The sequence below is a fragment of the Vanellus vanellus genome (genome assembly GCF_965231255.1).
Source record: "Vanellus vanellus genome assembly, chromosome: 2".
Taxonomy (NCBI): domain Eukaryota; kingdom Metazoa; phylum Chordata; class Aves; order Charadriiformes; family Charadriidae; genus Vanellus; species Vanellus vanellus.
The window spans coordinates 118,266,654-118,284,152 of record NC_138906.1 but is presented as its reverse complement, the minus strand read 5'-3'; the positions used below and the strand labels follow the sequence as shown (position 1 = coordinate 118,284,152).

Sequence of the window (17,499 nt, the reverse complement as noted above, 5' to 3'; positions counted from 1 at the left end):
ACAGCAGGTAGCCTTTACACAATGCTTTACTGTAACTCTCCAAGTATTTAGTAACAGTTAAATATCACTGTTCTTGTTTAACCGGTACATAAATCACGACAGAGAGGGGCTTTGGATTTAGCAAGTTATTTGAAGTCAAGAATACAAGAACAACTATGCAAGAGCACACTAAATGCCAATTTTGTTCAGAGTTCTTCAGAGGGAGACAATAATAGATGCTTAAGTAAAGAACGTAAAACCCAAGGCAAAGGCAGAACAACCTTTCACAGCATCTTTTCTCTGCTTTCTGCAGTGAACAATTTAAGCAGTTCAAGTCAGAGGTTTTGTCTCCGGATCATTCTGGTTTGGTTTTGGTTTTTTTTTTTTTTTTCCCCCCACAGCCCACAAAGAGGATATTTTCCCCTCAATCTGTCTACACCATTTTTGAACCTAATTAAATTTTCACATTCAGGAATTCATTGACAAATCATTTTGTGATTACACATTGTGTAAAGATAATTGCCTTTGTTTTAAAGCTGCTATATGATAACACAAGAACTAGGAAAATTGAAATGAGGCTAAAAAAATGAATAATCATATCCTAACTTTTTTCTCTACTCCATCCTTTTCCAAAATTTCCACGTTTTCCAAGCTCCAAAGATTTGTCCGAGCTACCCTCACTCACAAAGAGGCAGAGAACCAGTAACAGAATCTACATCTCAAGCCACTATCATACCTAATACAAGTTCCAGTAACCAAGTCTGCAGTTGAGAAGTTAACCACAATTAACTGTTCCTATTTGATTTCATGAGGAAAAAATTACATTTTTACCTTTCACTTCCTGGTGTAGTAATTCTGTAAAAACGATGCCTCAAGTGATGTTTGTCCCCGTGATAGCAAACTGTGCACAAGTCATAATTTGTGCATTCAGCGCACTTCCATCGGATGCCAATGATGGGTTGCTGTCGACAAGTATCACACATAGTCCCATCATGCTTGATACCTGTGGGCAGAAAGGAAAAAAGACTAACAACTTTGCTACATTACTGCACATATTTCTGTTACGCACCATTATAATTTGAAACCATGTACTAAAAAGTTAACAATAAAGAAAGGCTGCTAGTGATACCCTATCAGCCTATACAACTGAAGGAAAAGATAATGGACTTTGCCCCATATCTCCAGTCGTCAGTCTGTTCCCAAAATGTTCTACCTTTTCCTCAGCTCAAAAAGCTGAGAAAGCTGTGTTTGTTTTTTTCCATCTATACAAATCGGAGAAAGAAAATGAAAAATTCTATAACTACAAGTTAAAGGGTCAGAAATGCGTATATCAAAATGTATAGGCAATCTGGAATTTTATCTCTGGATTAAGACTATCAACACACCTTATACCACAAAGGGTACCGTGTTCAACTGTGCATGACAGTTTGAAAATCATTGGTTTGACTTGCACATTTTGTACAGTGGAAAAGAGTGCTTATCTCTATTCTTTTTCATATAGGAAAAAATTAATCTCTCTTGGATAGATGCCATTAGCTTCATGAAAATCTGTTACCATTTTTGAAGTGTTTTACTGCTTTGTATGCTGGTTTTTTTTTAAAATGAATATGCCAAAAACAGACCAGATGTAACCCACCAGCTCTGCCCAGCCTCACACAAAAACTGAGTTCAAGACTACTTACTCCTACAGCTTTCCCAAACTACAACAGAGTGAAAGTGATCAGTCACAGACAGCTTCCATCCATGCATTCTGAATACAATGAACAGCCACAAGTTTATTTAAAAAAAACAAAACAAACAACAACCCAATTCTGCTGCTGTTTGGAAAAAAATGAGCAATAGCGGAGAGAAGCACTGGCATTCAGTCTATAGCACAAGATAAAAATAAGCACTAAAAGGTTGGAGTAGCACAGAATTTTCCCAGTCATTCACGCTTAAAAAAAAAAAAAAAAAAGCCAAAAAACCAGATCACAAATTAGTGGGGAAAAAGAATGGGTTTTGTCCCTCCAAAAGGCATACTTTTGGAAATGATTGCCAAGTTCACTACAAACCTGTTAGTTACTAGTGTGCAACAGCTGAGCCACCTGCAGTGAAAAAAAAAATGTCAACAGTTGGAGAGGCAAAACTGAAGGAAATGCCTTCTTGTCAGATCGTTTCGCAGAACCACATAATAGCTGATGTTGGAAGCAACCTCTGGAAATTGTCTAGTCCAATCACCACTGCTCAAAGCAGGGTAAACTAGAGCCGGTTGCCAAGGTCCATATCCAATCAGCTATTGAGCACCTCCAAAAACACAGACTCCACAACCTCTGAGCAGCTTGTTCCAGTGTTCAATCATCCCTAGAGCAAAAATGTTTCTTCTTATGCTTAAGTGGAAATTCCTGTATTTCAATTTGTGCCCTCTGCCTCTTGTCCTGTCACTTTACACCACTGAGAAGAGTTGGGCCCCTTCCTCTTTACAACCCCCATGAGGTATTTATATACACTGGTAAGATCCCACCAAGCCTTCTCTTCTCCAGGATAAAGAACACCACATGCCTCAGCCTCTCCTCATACCAGATCAGATGCCTTAAGATCCCTTAAAATGCATCTGCAGCCCTTCGCTTGACACACTCAGTACTTTCATATCTCCTTTGCACTGGAGAGCCCAGAACTGGACACACAGCACTCCAGGTGTTGCCTCACCAGTGCTGAGTGGAGAGGAAGGATCACCCGCTTCGACCTGCTGGCAACACTCCTCCTAATGCAGCCCAGGCTACCATTGTTCTTCATCGCCACAAGGGCTTATGGTCGCTTGGTTGTCCACTGGGATATTCAGGTCCTTTCCTGCAAATCTGCTTTCCAGCCAGTCGTCCCCAGTTTGTACTGGTTACTCCTCCCCAGGTGCATGACTCAGCCCTTTCCTTTGTTGAATTACATGAGATCCCTCTTAACCCATTTCTCCAGCCTGTCAAGGTCCCTCTGAATGCCAGCAAAATCGTCTCGTGTACTGTTTCTCCTAACCAAGAAGGCTTCTCACTCCATCCTCTTCCGACCTTGATTATAAGCGTATTTAGGAAGATTTCTGGCCTCATGATTAAAAATTTTCCTGATGCACCAACATTGGAATAAATATTTAGTTAAGGCTGGAAAAGGCAACACATTTGGAGCAAAGACTGCACATAGCATCACAGAGATTTGAGCACCTCTTCAGGACAGCCAAAGATAGCCTTCAGTGACAACAAAAACCCTGAAACTGCTGATGTTATCCCAAATGATCACTGTAATTCCTGGAGCAGTTGATGACTAAGGCAGCATCCAGACCTTGACCACAGTCTGTGCTGACATTTTGAAGGTCTGGCACAGGAAGTCCTATAATCTGTAACATTATTGGCCAACTGCAACTGCACACACCTCGTATACCATAATCCTAACCTTCTACATTTAAAAAGTATTTGCTGCCTGGTAACAACAACTAAAAATGCTATTTTTCTACAAAACAAGAACTTGGAAATCACCCGTACATTTTCTCCCCCTACCAGCACTCCATCAACAACCTTGTTCCCCATGTGGAGGTTTAATATCAAGGAGCAAGCTATCTTTCTTGTTATGCACACTGAGACTTCAATGTCTGGTATCTGTTGATTAACTGTAACACTCAAAAAGATAGTATTAGCTATGATTTCATGGTGGCTGCCTCACTGCTATGAATTGTATTGAACCATTTCACTACTTTTCTGGCAGTCTTCAAGAGCAGGTGCATTAAAAGGACACAGATAACCTGTTACTATTTTGTTGCCTTGCTTAGAAAGTCTAACTAGTTACGGCGCTTGGGATTGAGGGGTGGTAGTTGTGGTTTTTTTGGTTGGTTTCTTTTTTTTAAATTGATTACTAAATTGGTATTTCACATTGAAACAGAGAAGTTACACATCTTTGGCATTTTTTAACAGTTGCTGAACTTCAGGGCAGACAGTTTGCCAAGGATGACATTTATTCTGGATGTAAAAGGACCAAGGAATTGGGTGCTGCAGGATTCTTCAACTTGTCCGAGAAGCAGGAAAGAGGGCAAAAGAGAGGTATAATCATGAGTCATCTAACATAGAACTAGGTCATCTCATAGTAAACCTAAATAAAAACTAAACATTTCTAGCCAGTGAGGCAAAAGCTGCTGTGGAAAAACTCAGAAAAACTTCCTTAGGAAAGATTAAGGAAAAAAAAAAAAAAAAACAACATACAAAGATGTTTGACTCAAAAGTCATTTTACTGAATATAGTGTCTGGAATTAAAAGAGAACAGCACATGTCTGTATCTGGAGTCTCTGGTCAAGAGAGTCACATCTCTCTCTCTCACAGATCCCTAAACACCACCTGATAGATATAGCCTTTCTTCTTCTATTCCCTGACACATGACTCCAGCAGCAACACCCACTTCAGTGCAAGCCTCACCTGACCATGCTGCTCCATTCTTTCCATTATGTCAGCAAAAGGTTTTTGCAGACTTGAGCTGTAAACTGGATCAAGAAACATACCCAGCTGAAAAAGAGGCAGGAGGAAAAATATTCAGCTGGATTGGTTTCCCAATCCCATTCTTTGTGGTGCTGCACAACACTGCTGGCTCAACAAAGCAAGCATTGCAGGGCAGGAGCAGGCAAGTAATCCCATTACAGAATGTTTAACCACTGCACTGGAGATCTGGAGGGAGAAGCAGGTCTGTATGCCTCTGGAGACAGTGGACTAAGAGAGAGTTTTAACTTCATCTGCTATAAAAAGATACTAAAACAAGATGCTACTACTGGATCATAAAATGTGATAGCTAAACTGTTATTCATGTTCATAATACAAACAGAATGAACTATTTAAATCAATAGTATGTTTAAAGGAGGTTGAAAGAATAATTTTTTTTTTTTTTTAAGTTGAACTAGATATTGTAGGCACACAAGTGTGGCAGGTTGACCTTATACAGCTGCCCACCCAGCCGCTCTCTCACTCCTGCTCCTCAACAGGACGGGGAGTGAAAATAAAATGAAAAGCTTGTAGTTGAGATAAAAGTAAAGTCACTTACCAATTACCATCACAGGCAAATCAGACTTGACTTGGGAAAAAATAAATTTATTGCCAATTAAAAAGAAAGAGGATGGTGAGAAAGACAAAAACTAAAACATTTTCTCCCTATACTCCCCCTTCTTCCCAGACTCAACTCCACTTCTTCATTCCCAACTCCTCTATCTCCCTGCTTCTCCCCAGGGGAGAATCATAGAATCATTTTGGTTGGAAAAAACCCTAAGATCATCACATCCAACCATTAACCTAACACTGCCAAGTCTACCACTAAACCATGTCTCTAAGCACCATGTCTACATGTCTTTTATATACCTGCAGGGATGGTGACTCAACCACTTCCCTGAGTAGCCTGTTCCAATGTTTGATAACCCTTTTGGTGAAGAAATTTCGGTGAAGATGGGAAATAGGGACTTATGGTCAGTCCACAACAGCTCCTCGCACTTCTCCCCTGCTCCAGTATGGGTCGTCTCCACAGGATGCAGACCAAGAAAACACTGCTCAAGTGTGGGCTCCCCATAAGCTGCAGCTTCCTCCAGGGCATGTCCAACTGCTTCAGCATGGGGTCCCCCACGGGCTGCAGTGTGGATACTTGCTCCACAGTGGCCCTCCATGGGCTGCAAGGGGACAACCTGCATCACTGTGGTCTCCATCTACTTATCACCCTCTACTCACCAAAATTCAGTACTGAGGACCTGATGTTGGCACTACACACATTTGGGGAGAGGGAAGGAGACATTATTTCTAACGTTTCAGACTAGCTCTGCTCTAGCCCTCTGGACTGAATGCTCACCAGTACTGAGATCATATCTTTCAATTTACTTTCACCAAAAAGTAAACCAGTTTGCATGCTCCAAAACCACCCTATGACATAAATCGAAGCACCGTCCACAGGAACAACCAGGGGACTGGGTCAACTGTAGGCTCTGCAGCCTAAGTGAAATCCTGACCCAAATACAACCTGTGGCTGTCACGTAAACCACTTCTGCTCTTTGAAAGGAAGGCTGTTTAAGAAATGTTGAGAAACACAAACTTTACAAAGTTTATATTAGGAAAGAATTCCTTAATTAAACTACTGGAATACTTTAAAGTGCCATAAAAACTTCAGAATTCAAACATCAGCCCTGCAGCTGGTCAGCTGTGAAACAGAAAAGAACTTTAGGTCTTTAAAAGAGAGATTAATGCAAAAACTGAACCTCTAAATATTCTTCAAAATTTCCCAGGAGCAGGTTATTTCAAAATGAAACAGGTTTTGTATCATCCTCCATACTGCACTGAAAAAAAAAAAAAAAAAAAAAAAAAAGAAACCAGACCAGGTAACGAGATGGGTACTTTCACCATTCTTTCACCATTCCTAATTACTTATGAATACCTGCCATTTCCTAATGTCCCTCCAACCTTAGTACACCATAAAATCCAGTATTCCTAATCTCCACTTGTCATTAATATTTTTTTTACTACTTGCATTTCGTACTAGTTTCCTTCCTTTATGTCCCTGACACAGTTATTTTCACTTTGTCATCTATTCCCAAATCTTCCCTGGATTACCTAGCACACTCTGTCACCACTGATTTAGACTTCAATTTTACAGCTTTTGCTTGCAAGTTTTTAAAACCCATGCTTGTTCTCTTAAAGCTATGAAATAGAAGCAGTGTTGCTCAAATTGCTATTTGAATTTGTTATGGATATTTCTTTGGTATTACAAATAATTTTCAAAGGTAACAATATATAACTGTCCAATAAAATAACATTTTAACAGTAAAGTAAGACGTAGAGGGGTATCCATACCACTCATTGTTAAGCACAGCAAAATTCAATAGTGATTTCAATTACTTCTCAGAACCAACAAAATCTGGTTTCCAGTGGCCTTGTTATTCTCTACTGAACTTTAATAAGCCAAAATCCTTTCATATCATAATAACAATACTACCACCAGACACGGGATACCATAGACTACTTAGAAAACCGATTAATTTACACCCCAATTTAAAAAGCAATAGCAGTGTTTTGTTCTTTCCATTCTTCCACTCAAGATAATTTTGACACTATGGCCACATTAACCAGATTCCAACAAATTGTGTGAAAACCCAGATCAGTGTCCCCACAAACATAACTCATCTATTAAATATCCTGTTTGGCAGCAGCCAGCTGACCAATTATTATTTCGAGAGATGCCAGACTTGCAGAAGTATGTATCCTATCTGGTAAGGGTATCACAAGATACATGAGGAGGGAGAGGATTATTGTGTAGGAGACATGGGGGAAGGGCAGGAAGAACAAAGGACATGTTTATATAAAAAAACCCAAACCAGGCTTCCTGCGTACCACTGCTTATGAAGGTATTAAGGTTTTTTCACCTGTGAGAGGTTTTGTAAGTATTTACAAATAGCCACTAAAAAAATCCTGACTAAGACAATTTTCCTTAAATTACACTCGATATACTAAAAGCGAGGACAGATAAACAAATACATAGGCTAAATCACCCAAGGTGGTCTACCTTTTAAAATTTTCTGACATGTGTGACTTAATGATGATTTATGCAACTCTTCAGGTTACAGAAATCTATTAATACAAGTACAAAAAGCCACTCAGATCTTCAACAGATAACAATATTAGCAAAATACAACACAGAGAGCTTTCCATGCTGTACAAATGCTTGCTCTAGCTGCGGGATAATTCCACTTTGAGATTCCATTTCCTGACCCCAGCCCCTCCACCACCTCCCCTTATTCAAACACAATTGAGTAAATATATTTTAAGCAGGAAAATAACATTGTGACTTTGAACCAACCATATAAAAGAGGAAACGGATGACAATTGAATTTTTGCCTAAGCTTTGTAGAAAGCAAATCTTCAGAAAGAGAATAAACACAGAAAGTTTCTGTAATCATCATGCGTATTATGTGAACATAGTCAGGAGTGCTCTCCACAAACATGCTACTGTACAGCCTTTACCTTTGGCAAAAGGCTGCCTTCCCTTCTAAATATAAAGCTTGGCTTTATACACTTTTAGCTTCTGTTCAGAAGCTCTGAAGACTACTAGTTTTTGTTTCTTTTCCACAACACTACCAGAAAAAGGGGACTCTCAAGACTCTTAGATCCTGGCAAAAGGCCACTTTATAGAAAGACCAGAATTTATTTGCAAATAATTGGGCAACCACAATGCACTGCTAATGCATCGCATCCCACCATTTACTCCATTTGGGAGCTCACTACACAGGACCTAATCAAAGTTTCCTTTCTCCTAAGTGAAATTTCCTTTCTTTTCAGATTCTTAGTTTACTAATTCCTCTGAATCGCTCTGTCTTGCTTAAAGAAACGCTAGTCAATGTAAGTATGATCACCAATGACATATATGAAAAATAAAACACATCAGAAATCATTCATTATCCAGTTGACTACACCTGGAGCAAATGACTTACAAGAAATACTCGACATAAATCACTGGTGACTTTTTATTTTAAAGACGACCATCCTAAAATCTTAGTACTAAGGCTACTTAAGTTTTATAAAAGTTAACATAGTCTTGCAATGCCAGTAATAGCCTACAACCATTAAAGTACAAGAACAGTACATCATTAAGTCTATGAAACATACATATGCACACATATATATGCACATACACACACATATGCACATACATGTATCACTCAGGTTTTTGTTTGCTTGGCTGTTGTTTGAGGGTTTTTTTTTTTTTAATAGAATGAGTTTCAAACTTTACTTCTATAACACAATGGGTTCCTGATGCATCACTACTGTTTCTGTCTGCACAGGCTTCAAACTCATCAAAGCAGCAACTCTGGCTGCAAGCATTGCTTTTAAGAACTTATAATTAAGTCTGGTTTTGAATACCTAATAAAAAGAACTCTCAGCAAAAAACAATTTAATTTTGCGTTCTACTTCTGTATTTTCATATTCATTCTCACTATAAACTTACAATCATGTTGTGAGTGTACATTTATGAACCAGAGATTTTTTTTTTTTTCATTTTTAACTAAAAGAGCCATGGTTTAACACTGTGGAAAGTACGATCAAACCAAAACCCACCCCATATTTTACAACATTTTCTTGCTCAACTGCATTATTATTAATACTACAGTTACAAATTCCTGCCACCTAATCCCACTTTTCCTGTAACTATATGAAAATTATCTAGATGCCCCTAGAGGTAGTATCAAACTATCATCCAAAGTCAGAGTCCCTTATTCTAAACAATGGATAGTCACTACCATGGAGAAAAATAAGTAACTACAAAAAGGTGAAAAACTGAAGAAGGGAAGTGATTTGCCCAAGAATACCAAGTGAATCAGTAGTAAAACCAGGATTTCACTCCAAACTGACAGCATCTTAATTCCATTAACTTTTCCCTTTTGCTGCTACTACTTTACAGATTTTTATTCCTCCTATGTTCTGGGAATTATGACCTCAAAAGTAACTCCCTCTAGCAAAAAGCAACCCTGGGTTGCTACGTGCAGCAGCTCCATGAGGATGATACACATGTTGGCAAAAAACTTCAGGAAGAGAAATACTATTTTGCAAAGCCTGAAAACAGCAATGTTTATGAGTTTTTCCCACAGCAATATACACAGTCCTACCTGAAGCAGAAATTAAAATTCTAATACAAAAGTATAAACATAACTGAAAATCAGAAGGAATAAAGCAGCAAAAAACCCAATAAAAACAAAAAAAACAGAGACCTAAAACTGAGTATTAAGTGTAGGCTTCCATATGCAGTTAACAGGATGCTGTCAGCTTGCAAATACATCAAGCAGAGCTAGAATAATATAATGAGCATTCAAGGCTCATATTCAACATTTATGCATACACTTCAGATTTAAGCAGAAGTGGTCCCACTGGTTTCTACAGGACATTAAATGCAAGTAAAGTTTCAAAGCATAAACATCTGCAAGACAAGGATCAACAACTTGAAATACTACTCTCAACTTCTTGTTCCAAGGTCCACCTCAAAAAGATTTTCAGCTCATTTCAATAGCATCTACCATCCAAAACAACAACAACAAAAAAATAATCAAACAACCATGAAGCCAGGGGAGAGGCAGGTACCCAGACATAGAAAAATTAAATCCATCTCAAAGGCTCACTGTGCAACATGTGGTCTGTTTTTTTTTTTTCTTAGCAACATTTTTGTGAGTAATTTGAATGAATTCCGTGATGCTGTCTCTTCAAAAGTCTGTTAGCATCACACACTGCTATAATTTTCTTTTCTGCAACACTACACATAACTGGCTCAAAGATGGTCTCTCCTCTCTATCATATTCTAAATGAAATACACATTACAAAACCAGTACATCTAAGTACCCCAACAAATCGTTCCAATCGCCTCATTGTTGAGGCGATCCTGCCCAGCCCACAATTCGCCTCACTATATTTCCGATTAAACAGAACAATATATTTTTCTTTGTGAGTTTTCACTGTAAAAACATGTGCTAAAATGAACATTTCTCTGCAGTGTTTGCAACACTAACGCTGCCGCATAATGTCAGTGCAGATCTAAATCCATTGTCCAAACTGACTAAATTTAAAGCATAAAAATCAATTAACCAAGTAATTAAAAGAATGAACGAATGCTTCCCCCCCCCCCCCCCCCAGTACTTCAGCTGTTTTACAAGTTTGGCAATACAGCTAAAAGGCAACATGCAGATTACAAGACAAAACAGTATTTCAATCACTTAATGTAATCTTCAGCAAAAAGGTGCTACACCTCTTTTTCTGCAATCCTCCCTACACTTCACTCAGAATGACTGTCACCATTTTACAAAACAGCTCTGAAATATAAATTCAAACGAAGGGGGGGGGGGGAATAAAAACAAAACCAAACCCTGAGGTACCATCCTCTCGGTTCCCTCCCTCCACTGACCCCCCCCCCACCACCAGCACATCGGGAGCCTGCTCTCTATGGCAGACCACTTTTGCTTTGTCTACCCCAATTTAAAAGTCCCAGGACAACTTCTCCTCTCCCCACGGCCGCGCTATGTATTTATTCTAAGTCAGCGTGTACATACATACACATATGCACGAACGCATACAGACACCCACGCGCAGCCACGCGAAAGGAATGAGGGAAAGCAGCCGACTTTCCCCCCCCAAAACCCAGAGGGAAAGGCGGGGAGCAATCCGCCCGCAGGATCGAGCCCCGACCCTCAGCCCGTTGCGGGGGACCCCCGGGTGCTGCCCCCCGCCCCCCCGAGGGGGTGGGGGGCTCGCCCCTTCCCTCTCGCCCCCGGCCGCCGCTCACCGGTGGGCGCGCTGTCGAGGATGCGGAGGTCGTAGGCCCCGGAGCAGCGGTAGTTGGCGGCGGTGCCGTTGTCCCACACCACGACCACCTCCTCCGGGCTCTCGAAGCTGCGGACGGTGCCCACATGGCCCTCGCCGCCATCCTGCTTCCCCCACTTCCAGTCCGGGCCCCGGACCACCCGCGCCCCGACTCCCTCCACCATCACTCGGTTATTCCGCGAGCTGCTCATCCCGGCGACGCCCCGCGGGCCCGGGCCCCGGGGCGGCAGGAGGGGCCGCGCAGCCCGCAGGCGGCGGAGGGGGACCCCGATGGGGACGGCTGCCTCGGGGGCAGGGAGGGAGGACACGGGCCGCGGGCGCCGGTGCGGCGAGGGAGGGAGAGGGGCGGGAGGAAGAGGGGCAATCCTGGCGCGACGGTGAGTGAGGGGAGGGACCCTTCCGACGGTCCGGGGCGGCGGGAGCCGACGGACGGGAGTCTCCGGCCGACTTTCCTCCTCGATTCTTCGCTTCCTTGCTTCCTTCCTACCTACGCACCCATCCCCAGCGCCGCAGCGGTGTCGTCCCCCTCCCCCGGCCCGCGGCGCCCGCCCACCACAGCGGCAAAGCCACCGCCGGCCCCGCGCGCCCGCCGCTACATCCGGGAACTGCGGCCGCGACGGCGGCAGCACCAGGGAGACCGGCGGCGGCAGCAGCAGCCGTCAGCGCCCGCCCTGCTCTGCGCATGCGCTCTCGCGCGGCGCCTCTGCGCAGCCGCAGCGCGGCGGGGCCCGGACGAGGCGGGGCGGCGCTCGAGTCCCGCCTGCGGAACTGGTGAGGGAGGGCACTGGCCGGTGTGGCTCGTGCTCCGGTGCCACCGCTCCCTCCTCACCTTCCATTCCCGAACCGGCCGCAGGCTGGTGAAACGGGAGGAAGCCGGAGAGGGAGCAGGGGTTTATTTATCGCTGCCGGCAGAGCTGCTCGGGGCTCCCTCGCATCGCCCGCTTTGGCGGTTTCCTCTGCGGGCGCCGGCAGCGGCCCCGCCCGGCGCTGAGGTGATTTGGGCGGCATCCAGGGTGCTCCTGCGGCCAGGCTACCCAAATCGCCCTCTTCCCTCTCCATCCAGGCTCCTGTCGCCTCTCCTTTAGTGACAGAGAGGTTTATCAAATAAATTGCGTCAACAAAGTCGGGCACCATCTGGGTTAGCTAAATCTGTACTGCATTTTCCTTGTTTTTCAGTTACTTCTGTGCCCTGAAATCCCATTTTCTTTTCGAACTGTGGACATGCTCCGGTGAGACCCCACCTGGAGTACTGCATCCAGCTCTGGAGCTGCCAACATAAGAAGGATATGGACCTGTTGGAGCAGGTCAAGAGGAAGGCAACGAAGATGATTCAAGGGCTGGAGCACCTCTCCTATGAGGAGAGGCTGAAAGAGTTGGGATTGTTCAGCCTGGAGAAGAGAAGGCTCGGGGAAGACGGCCTTCCAGTGTCTGAAGGGCATCTACGAGGATGTAAATGCTGTCCGGAAGCTGTTGGATGAAGGAAGAAACGTGGATGAACATACTGAAGAAGGGGAGAGTGTCCTTTGCTTGGCTTGTTCAGCAGGATATTACGAATTGGCACAAGTGCTACTAGCAATGCACGCAGACATTGAAGATCGAGGGAATAAAGGAGACATAATTCCCTTAATGGCAGCTGCCAGTGGAGGCTATGTAGACTTTTTACAAGGGCATGTAGTGATAGGATGAGGGGTAATGACTTCAAACAGGAAGAAGGTAGATTTAGATTAGATATCAGGAAGAAATTTTTCTCTCTGAGGGTGGTGAGACACAGGAACAGGCTTCCCAGTTGTGGATGCCCCATCCCTGGAATTGTTCAAGGCCAGGCTGGATGGGGCTTTGAGCAACCTGATCTAGTGAGAGGTGTCCCTGCCCATGGCAGGGAGGTTGGAATTAGGTGATCTTTAAGGTCCCTTCCAACTTAAATCATTCTATGAGTCTTGCATGCTATTGAGGTGAGTCTAATGGGGCTGTACTTCTGTAGACCAGGAGCTTTTCTAGCTGGTATTCAGGTGCCCCGGTCAGCAAAAGGGGGGTATCTGTACCTCTACCCACCCTTCCCACCTTAGGGCATCCCTCAAGGAGGATGGACCTACTCAAACTTTGAGCACATATCTGCAATGCAATTCTTCATAAACTACCCTCTTTGTTTGCACTATTATGACACTCAAGGCTTTCCTTTAACTCCACACATCCTGGCTAATCTTATCTAGAATATGATTCTTCATTTTAAAAATGGTCCTCCGGTTGTTTTTGTCTCTCTAATCATGCTCTGTGTCAACTTTTTGAAAACATCCATTCTAAAGGACAGACAAGTCTGAACCAGACAAAAGAATACCATTTCTTAGTCAACAGGGAAACAGATGATAAAAGGCAGCCCAGCTACCCTTGTGTCCTGGCCATTTTTACTGTTTCTGTGCTTCCTTCCACCTTTGTGGTTATTAATATGGCTAGAGGAGTTTATGAGATCATTTCCTGACTACTCTTGTGTAGTTTTCTCACAATATGTATAGCAGAGCAGAATAATATGAACATGTAACCACCAGACTACCACCACATTCTTCACATAATTCATTCCTTGCTAACCCATGCCAAGACTAAAGAATGCTGCCTTAAACGTGAAATTGTGTCCTGACAATAGGCACTCCCAAGCAGCGTCTGATTTCTACTTCTGCAGTAGAAACCTCAAAACGCTAACAGATACCACCCTAGGAAAGCATGCAATTGCCAGGCAGTTTGGGTTTTCTTACAGATGCTTCTCCCCATACAAAAGCTACCCGCAGCTTGTACTAGCTTATTACATTTGGTACATGTAATTGAAATTAAATGTATAACACATGGCAGAATTTCCCAGATATTCTGGAGAGTTCTTCATCTATTGAAGGATCTAGCTAGGGTCTATCTGTGGTTCATAATGTTCCCATCTGCCTCATTCTACTTTGTCATGCTTTGATAGTTATGGGCAAGTATAAGGTTCATGCATATCTAAGGATAACACAGAGCATGTTTTTCTATTGCTTTTTGATAGGCTTAGATAAAAAAGGCTTTTTGCAACCAGGGAATGTGTGCCAGAAAAATCAACAAAGTGAGATTGGAATTAGTTCTGGAAAGAATCAGAAAAGTTCATCCCTTACTTTTATTAAAAAAAAATATCTAAATCATAGACCTTCAGAGAATTTGCAGCAGTGCATGTGGGCAGATATAATCCTGGAGCTGCTTCTTACCTGATAATCCTTGTCCTGACCGCTCCTGCTCTGTATATGCCAATAGCCCCTCCCTCTCCTACTCACCTGCTTTTTCTATCAGACGATTTGCTTGCAAAAAACAGAATCTCTAAAGATGCCTGAATTATTTTAGAGGTGGCTTAGACACACAAGAATACAAGTAATAACTGGAAGCCAGCGTCTATGGGCTGAATGTGGATGCTCCCCTAACAGCTAAGAGGGATTTCTTCATAGCTCAAAATACAGAAGCTTGTACCATTTTATTGCTCTGGTAGAAAATAAAGAGTGGATAGACTATGCTAATGACTACATGACTGATCCTTGAACTCTGATCTCCTGTCACTTCCAGTCCTACGTGGCCACAGAGTTGTGGAAGTTGCAAAATTGTCATAGGCTACATGACGGGGTTTTCCAGAATCACAAATATTTTATGGTATTATCTTTTTGAATCATACACTATATTTATTCTGTGTGCCTGCTTCATGTTTAACCAATCAGTAAGGAAAAATGGTCTTTAGCTCCTGAACCTTTTATCTGAATTAGTCCTCAAAATAACCAATAAATACCAGTTTCAGATGCACATTTAAAAGGAAGCAACAGAGAACGAGGAAGGATATAGCTTTGGGGAAAGATGTATTTTTCAAGATATATTGGACATTAGTGGTCCTATCTGATGGTTTTTTGCTATCAGCAGCAGGAGCATGAAAATTAGTACTAGAATAATAAGCAAAAGAATCTAATTCTGAGTAAGGACCTGAAGACTCACAGAAGGATGGAGACAGAAGAATCAGAATGCAAGCAGCAAGAGGAAGAAGAGAGCTTTGAGTTTTGAAAATAAGCTGAATTAAAGTTAGAAATAAATGAAACATGCAAAGGTATAAACGATGGAGGTTCCATAGGATGCTGAATCCAATTAATGTACTGTGACAAGGAAAGAGACAGATACATCATTTTCAGGTATGTACCAGCATTTTATTTGCTGTGGGAAACTGGACACAATAATACCTTAAGGAAAGAGCTTGTATTCACTTTCCAACTGGAAAAGCTCTTGTTGTCTTAGGGCCTCTTGCAGGCAGAGGGGGTTCATTCATTGGCTGGTTGGTTTTACACAGAATAAATGCATGTGGCATTTTCAGTTGTCTCTAACAAGTCTTGATGGGACTGTTCTCCTCTCCTGATGGATGCTGAGAGTTTATCACATCTCCTAAAATTGCATTTGCCCCTCATCACACAGAATGGCTGTTTTACAGCCTTATTGCCAACATGTGCTCACACCCCAGCTAATTTAATCTATCAGGCCTCAAATTGTGGAGAAAAATGTCGCGTAAAACCTTGCTACTGGAGTTAGCAGAAGGTTTATTTCTTTGCTTTTTGGGTCTACAATCTAGAAATCAAACTCACTGGTAAGCATCCTGGGACCTATGTTCTTTTCTGCCACCCCTGTTATGGGAGGAGACCACCAGGGCAGACTGGCAGAACAGTACTGCCTTAAACTGCTGCAGCAGAAGCAACCGAAGCTCATCGGCCAAAGGCCTTATTTACCTGAACAGTGCTGCTGTAATTAACCACTGCTGCCTGCCTTGTGAGGCAGTGCTGGCTTTGAATACCTCAGGTAGTCATGACAGAGCAGTTAAACCACCGTCTGGAGGAAGGGAATCCACAGTCCTTTAGGCATCCTTGCCTGTAATTGCAAAGACTCGTTAATATGCATTCAGTGCAGGAATTTGGATGCACAAAAAGAACTACAGAACAAGTATCCTTCTGGCTACCCAAAATTACGTACATTGCTGAGTCACGCCGTCCTCCAGCTGGTGATTATGGTCTTCCTCACTACCTCCTACCACATTAGAGCAGTATAGCAAGGGGCCATGAGAGACCTCTGGTTTATGCAGAATTTAGCGCTGTGCATAACCTAATGACATCCCTTTAAACTCTTTGTTATTCTTGGAGAGCGTACTGGCTTTTTTTAAGAGCAGCTTCTACCCTAGAGGGTAGGGCAACCCTCAAGACAACCCTCATAAAGGCACAGGAGGTAGGACTTTGGAGATCATCCAGCCTATGCCCCTGTTCATCTAAGCCATTCCAGAGAGCTGCTTGCCTAAACTCTGCCTGGTTGCCTTTCAGTTCTGCAAAATGTCACGCTCCAGCAGGGAATCCTAATATAAGTATTTGCATGGACTGAAGACAGACTTAGATAGAAGTTTTTCTGGACTGTCTTGTTTGATTAAAGCCGAACGTGCAATGTAGGCTCTGGAACATGCAATGCAGAAAGGGGACTGTGCTTATTGCAGGAGAGAACCCTGTGAGAAAAGCCTGCATTTATATGGTTTAAAGAAAAAAAAAGTCCCAACTTCTTGGAAAGATAATTATTAACTCATGCTGTTTTGAGGTTTTGTTTACTGTCCTGCACAAATCCTGAGTTCTCAGAATTTGTCATATGAAGGATATATATAAATAGCATCCTAGGAGTTGAAAAAGAGCATCTAGCTTACATATAATGAGCAGATTGTAGTTTTCTTTTTAAAATACAAAGGTAGAGCTTATTAATTTATACCAATCTGAGTCCAAAAATTCTGCCTCCTCAGTTCAAGACAGTATTAGAACAAGCAATTTTCTCAGTCCTCCTCTTAAAAATTGAAGACGTTCTATATTTTATTTTTCTGGTTTTCCCCAAAAGGGGGTTTTATAATGCAGGTTTCTCCTGTGGACAAAAGTATTAGGAAAAGGAATTAGGAAAAAGTAACCAACTGCCTTGGTTTTATCAAAATATGCCTACTCTTCTGGGTGGAACTAACTCAACTAACTGAGGAAGAAAGATGGAAATATTGGCAAATGAGATGAAAACTACTGTTTTATTGAAAAAGAATTTGCCCCAAATGTAATTTAAAAAAAAATAATAAATAAAAGCATGTAATCACTCTCCACAGAAATTTCTGGTCTGATGAACACGCCACATATTTTTAAGAAAA

General features: G+C 42.3%; 1 protein-coding gene across 1 annotated transcript in view; it reads right to left on the bottom strand.

Moving 5' to 3' along the window:
- Positions 1-11,914, bottom strand: part of MIB1 (MIB E3 ubiquitin protein ligase 1) — a 79,093-nt gene extending 67,179 nt beyond the window's left edge. The window contains exons 1-2 of the mRNA XM_082499669.1: positions 11,272-11,914; positions 811-982 (exon numbers count right to left, since the gene is read on the bottom strand). Of these exons, the coding sequence (XP_082355795.1) occupies positions 811-982; positions 11,272-11,500 (401 nt within the window). The 5' untranslated portion in view covers positions 11,501-11,914. The remainder of the gene's footprint in view (positions 1-810; positions 983-11,271) is intronic.
- Positions 11,915-17,499: the final 5,585 nt, after the last annotated feature.